Source organism: Pyricularia pennisetigena (assembly GCF_004337985.1).
Source record: "Pyricularia pennisetigena strain Br36 chromosome 4 map unlocalized Pyricularia_pennisetigena_Br36_Scf_11, whole genome shotgun sequence".
NCBI classification, from domain to species: domain Eukaryota; kingdom Fungi; phylum Ascomycota; class Sordariomycetes; order Magnaporthales; family Pyriculariaceae; genus Pyricularia; species Pyricularia pennisetigena.
Window position 1 is genome coordinate 1,144,979 of NW_021940923.1, and position 5,497 is coordinate 1,150,475.

A 5,497-nucleotide genomic window follows, 5' to 3' on the forward strand; every position below is an offset into this window, starting at 1 on the left:
TTTTTTTGGTCCGCGGGTACAGCGCCCCCCCCTTCGGCGTTTTTACTACGGTTAAACCAAAATGCGGCCATCTCCGTGTTTCCCTGCATTTCTTTCTTGACTGCATGCCGATAAACTTTTGGTTTCTACGATTAATAAAGCTGCACGGGGAAGGCTTGTATGTACGATGGAATCAACCCATCGTGATATACGTGCAGTGGATATACATGCAGTGGCAACAAAACAGAAAACATGCAGTAGAGGTGGACTTGTTTCCCACTCAATGGTTGGATATTAATTTTTTTTTGGTTTTTGTAATTTTAATGAGCAAGAGGCCGGCTTGCCAATGGTATTTTTTGCCGCACCAAACGAAACAAAAAAAAGGCTATACACATACAAGACAATCAACTTGGCTTCTTTGGCAGACACAAGATAGTGAGAGTGGTTCCTTGCACACGCGCCCGTGCAATTGTGAACCTTCATTAACCAAGCAGCCAATAGAAGAAAAAGGAAAAAAAAAGAGAGAGACAAATTAAACCGGATTCCATCACTTTCAGGACAAACTTCCCTCCCATAGTATCCCACCGAATTTTGCCGTATTTGCTGGCAAAACCGATACCAGGAACGGATAAACCGAGAATATACTAGGGAAAAAAAGAGTCTTTGTAGACAAGGTTGATTGTAGCCTCAAACCTTAAAAAGAGTGGCGCTCCAGATTGGCACCGGTAGTTCGGAGCAGGAAAACTCTCTGCGTCGGTCAACTTAGTCCACGTTGGGAGGCTTGGGCACACTGGGGGGCGGAGAAGGGGTGGCCGGAGCCGGACTAGGTACATTAGGAGGAGGATTTGGACTTGGTGGTTTTGGCATAGGAGCGGGAGCAGGTTGGCCAGGTTGAGCAGGCTGACCAGGTTGAGCAGGTTGGCCAGGTTGAGCAGGTTGAGCAGGCTGAGCAGGCTGACCGGGCGTAGGTGGAGAAGGAGCTGGGGAAGGAGCTGGGGCCGGCTTAGGAGCAGGCGCAGGAGCAGGCGCGGGAGCCGGGGAAGGAGCTGGCGCAGGAGCTGGGGAAGGAGCTGGGGCCGGCTTAGGAGCTGGCGCAGGAGCTGGGGAAGGAGCAGGCGCAGGAGCTGGCGCAGGAGCTGGGGAAGGAGCTGGGGCCGGCTTAGGAGCAGGCGCAGGAGCAGGCGCGGGAGCCGGGGAAGGAGCTGGGGAAGGAGCTGGGGCCGGCTTAGGAGCAGGCGCGGGAGCCGGGGAAGGAGCTGGGGAAGGAGCTGGGGCCGGCTTAGGAGCAGGCGCGGGTGAAGGAACGGGAGCCGGCTGCTTAGGCGCAGCCGGGGGTGGAGATGGAGCAGGGCTCGGCTGCTTGGGCGCAGGGGACGGGGGAGTCGGAGACGGAGCTGCTGCTGGAGGAGGAGTCGGGCTTCTGGCGGGCGACGGTGCGGCCTTTGGTGGTGAGTTGGCCGGCGAGTTGGCCGGCGGCTGACTGTAGGTCTGGATGGCGTCGTCGACCACCTTGGTGATGTCCTTGCTCTGCCTCTCGGCGATGGGCCTGGCGATGGCGGGCAGCTTGGAGAGAAGCATGTCCTGCAGGCCGCCGGTCTGGGACTTTTGTGACACCAGCTGGTCCCTGATCAGGGAGCTGGCGCCGAGCTGGTCGAACACGGGCTTCTTCTTGACGATGTCGCCAATCGTCTGCTTGACCTGGTCCCCCAGCCCCTGGCCCGCCTGGGCGATGGACAGCGAGTCAATCAGGCCCAGCTTCGGAGCTGCCTGGATCTTGGCGCTGGCCTCCTGGAAGACGTTCATGGACGACTGCGCCAGGTTGAGCAGCGGCTGTGCCGTGGTGAGATCGTTGGGGTTGATGTTGTTGATGGCCGTGTCGAGGCTCTTGAGGACCCCCATGACCTGCTCCAGGGCGCTTGTGATCATTTCCTTGCCGTCCTTTCCGTCCTTGCCCTTCTTCTTGTCCGCCGCTTGAGCCTGTGCCTGCTGCTGGGGGACCGCCACGCCATCTTGGGCCAGCTGCAACGGAAAGGCCGAAACTATCTGTTGAAACCCCAGAAGGGTGACGAGATATTTGAGATGCATTGTGTCTTTTTTTCGTTTTCTTTTTCTTTATTTTTTTGTGTCTTTCTTCTTGATGGTAGGATTAACCTTTGGGAGAGAACTGTGGTGTGGGTGTGTGTGTATGTAGTAGTGCCAGTACAGGCTTATGGTACAAGTCAAAGTGACTGACTATATTGTTTCAGACGTATTCGGGTTGGGAATGGAAAAAGAGGGTGGTGTACATATCAAGTGAGTTGATACATCGAACATAAAAAAAAAAAAAAGAGACGGTAACGATGGTTATCTTGACAGGTAGGGAAGGTAACTAGCTCACGCTGTACCATATGGTGAATTGTGCACAGTGAGGTGGAAAACTGAACGAGAAGTTATACAGATATATACTCATGGGGCCAGACCCAGAACTGAGGTCATTGGCTAAATTTATCTCGACTAGTCAGACGACCTGTGCCCAACCATCGCAGGCCCCGGAAGCAGCAAAAAAAAAAAAAAAAAAGAAAAACAAACAAAACTGTCATGATCACGTATGGCAAGGACCCCATCCTGATCACCGGGAAGACCAGATTCGGCATCAGGCGCGGGTCTCGCTCGTCTAGTAACGGCCTAGCCACAAAGCATCGTCGACATGGTTCACCTGGTGTTCACCTCGCTTCCGCATCTTATCTCCTCGCGAGGCTCTCATCCCATTCCTTTGTCCCCTCCATGCGGACAGCCGGGTCCCGGTTTCGTTCATTTGTACTATTTGATTTTATTCCCCGGATTCGCGACGGGATGCCGTCATGGTCAGTCTGCTTGTCTATCTTTTACGGGTTTACCTACGTCGCGGTTTGATCTCTCTCTCTCTTTTTCTTCTTCTCTCCTTCCGATAAATATGCATCGGCAGCTTTGAAAAAGATCAAAGGACCCATAAAATCAACTGCCACCAAAAAAAGATCCAGTGTTCGTCTATTGGTGAACTTCAACCCCCTCAGCTGTTGTTCTAGTACTTCGCTGGTTTGATTACCAAAGTTTATTCGAATCAAGTTTCCACCGTCCATCTCCCCAAACAACAGCAGCTAGGTTGACTGAAGCAGGCGATATGTCGCAAAAAAAGACAAGAACACAAACAACATCGGTCGAGAATCGAGAGCCAATCGCATTTTGGGATGGGCAGACAAGTCATCAGACAAACGACATATGTTGACTGCGAGTCACACACGTTCAAGATTCGTTGGCTGGAGCACCTACCGTAGCACCTTGGGCTGACGAGAAAAAAAAAAAAAAAAAAACAACGAGGCCCCCCTCCCTCTCAACTGAACCTGGCGTGGTTTCTTTTCCCCGTCAAAGACCCAGGCAATTGTTTGCTGCTGGTCTCATGTTTCGGCTTTTACCTTTTTTTTTTTTTTTTTTTTGGAGTAGCAAGACAAGGGAGACATGTGGTCCCAGATCTGCTTTCGGATGAATGTATCCAAGAAGAAGACTCCAGGGATGCCTGGGCGAAATGACATAATTGTTCGTTTGGTTCATTTCCGCCCTGTGTTTCTCGGCACCGCTCGTCAGCGCCGTCTTTGCAGGGAAGTAGTTGGGTTCGCGTCTGCAGATCCCGAGCATCCCAGACATGGTTGTATTGAAAACACGGGAGCCTAGAAAAACTCACGATGCTTCAAACTCCAAAGACTCAATGCCGGCATGGAGACGTCGGGCAAAGGCAGTTTGCCGCCGCACGACGCTGACCTCGCTTTTTCATTCCTCGCTAGAATGAGTTTATTTATCATTGGCGGCTTTCAATGACAGGAACGTTTTGGTAGGAGGGTTCGTTGGTTGATGAACGTATGCAGGCTTGACAAGCGCTTGAATACATGCTTACATGCTTACATGTTTACAGGCTTACATTCTCTATTCACCTAGTGATCATTTGCTACTAAACTAGGTAGGTGTAGCTGGCCACACTAGGCTAGTCAGACTCATTGGCTCTTTTCGGTCTCGGAACAGCAGGGTCATGTCAAACATATGCCCGCAGCTGCTATTTGACTCGTAGTAAAAAATCAAGACTATAGAGCTTTTGATTTCAATTGGATCCTCTATATACTAGGATATGAATCCAAGCCCCTTTCTCTGCCTCTTTTGTCAAATCACAGGGCGGCGCAAATCGGACTGTGCACAGAGATTCAAACACAGGCTCATTTGTCTCATTATCAATAACCAGCTACCGGCATCCTCCCGGAGCCATGTCGACCATGTGGTTTCAGCCCCTTTTCCTAATTACAATCTACCCACGAGTCCAAACGACCCGCCCCTTGTCAAGTGCAGTAGGCACCTCCGTTCGCCTGGACACACCTGCCCGCGCTGCACCGAGCGCTAAGCTGCCAGCTACGGCTGCCGTTGCAGACGTAGATGTCGCTGTTTCCGTTTCGGCACTGGTAGGAGCCGGGGTTGCATGACGAACCAGCGCCGCTCGTGACCTGGCGCGGCGCGACGGCCACCGGGTTGGGCGATTCCGCTTCCGTCTTGCTGGGGGCGGCTGTGGCGGCCGCGGCAAAGGCGAGGGCCGCGAGGGTGGATGAGAACTTCATGGCTTTGACTGAGAGAAGAAAAAAGTAGAGACTGAGCCGGAAGAATGTCGAGCAGAGGGGCGGCTGAAACGGAAAGGCCAGAGTATAAATTGACTTTGTGGGTGAGTGCTTGATGGATGGTACGAGGCAAAACACGAATAAAAAAGTATCGAGATCGTGCGAGCTTTTATAGACAGAGCAGACAGAGTCGGAGAGTGACAAAGGCACACAGAATACGTTGAGGCTCCTGTCTCGGTGGCATAGCACGAGGACTGACTGCGTAGTCTCGGTAAACAAAACATACAATACCGCCAATCAGCAGCTAGTCTAACAAATGCGGCTTGCAGTCCGCTTTTTCTTTGCATATTGAGTTGCCATTGCATCTCACATCAGCCACGACGGATACCTCAATAAGCAGGGGAGAGAATACAGATCGGGCAAATTCAGGTCAGGCTTGATGTATATTGCCCATTCGCCAAGGGACCGAGATGAGGGGAACCCCACTGTTGTGCTTGTGCACAGGAACCATGCAGACGGGCTGGGGCTTTTTTTTTTTTTTTTTTTTTTTTTGCCTGCTGACATGAAGCGACAACAACTTCTTTGTTTCACCGACCTTCCTATTCAGTTCATGATGCCTTCGCCCAGCGGGATTTGCATCCCGTGGCTGCCTGCGTATGCCGACTTTTCCGCAGGCCTCCACCCCATGGACTCGATAGCTGCGACGCCGCCCTCGAGAGCAAACACCTCGACCTTGAGTGGGCGGCAGCATTTGATCATTTCCTTTTCGCTGTCGCTGCCGAAGCCCCAGAGAGAGAGGTCGCCGCCGGGGCAGGTGCCTGTGGAAAGGGTTTATTTATGGCTGATTAGTAGAGGTAGGTAGATAGGTAGATGGATAGATGTTGAAAACAAAAAAAAAAAAAAAAAAA

At 52.0% G+C, this 5,497-nt stretch overlaps 2 protein-coding genes across 2 annotated transcripts; both read right to left on the reverse strand.

The window, feature by feature from the left end:
• Positions 1-741: 741 nt before the first annotated feature.
• PpBr36_10881 (uncharacterized protein) lies at positions 742-2,064 on the reverse strand (the record flags this gene model as incomplete). The annotated part of the gene is made up of 1 exon (XM_029897989.1): positions 742-2,064. The coding sequence occupies one exon, from the start codon at positions 2,062-2,064 to the stop codon at positions 742-744; it is 1,323 nt and encodes a 440-aa protein (XP_029743884.1).
• Positions 2,065-4,319: 2,255 nt separating this feature from the next.
• Positions 4,320-4,592, reverse strand: PpBr36_10882 (uncharacterized protein; the record flags this gene model as incomplete). Its single annotated transcript, XM_029897990.1, has 1 exon — positions 4,320-4,592. One exon carries the CDS (start codon positions 4,590-4,592, stop codon positions 4,320-4,322), a length of 273 nt encoding a protein of 90 aa, XP_029743883.1.
• Between the last annotated feature and the right edge of the window lie 905 nt (positions 4,593-5,497).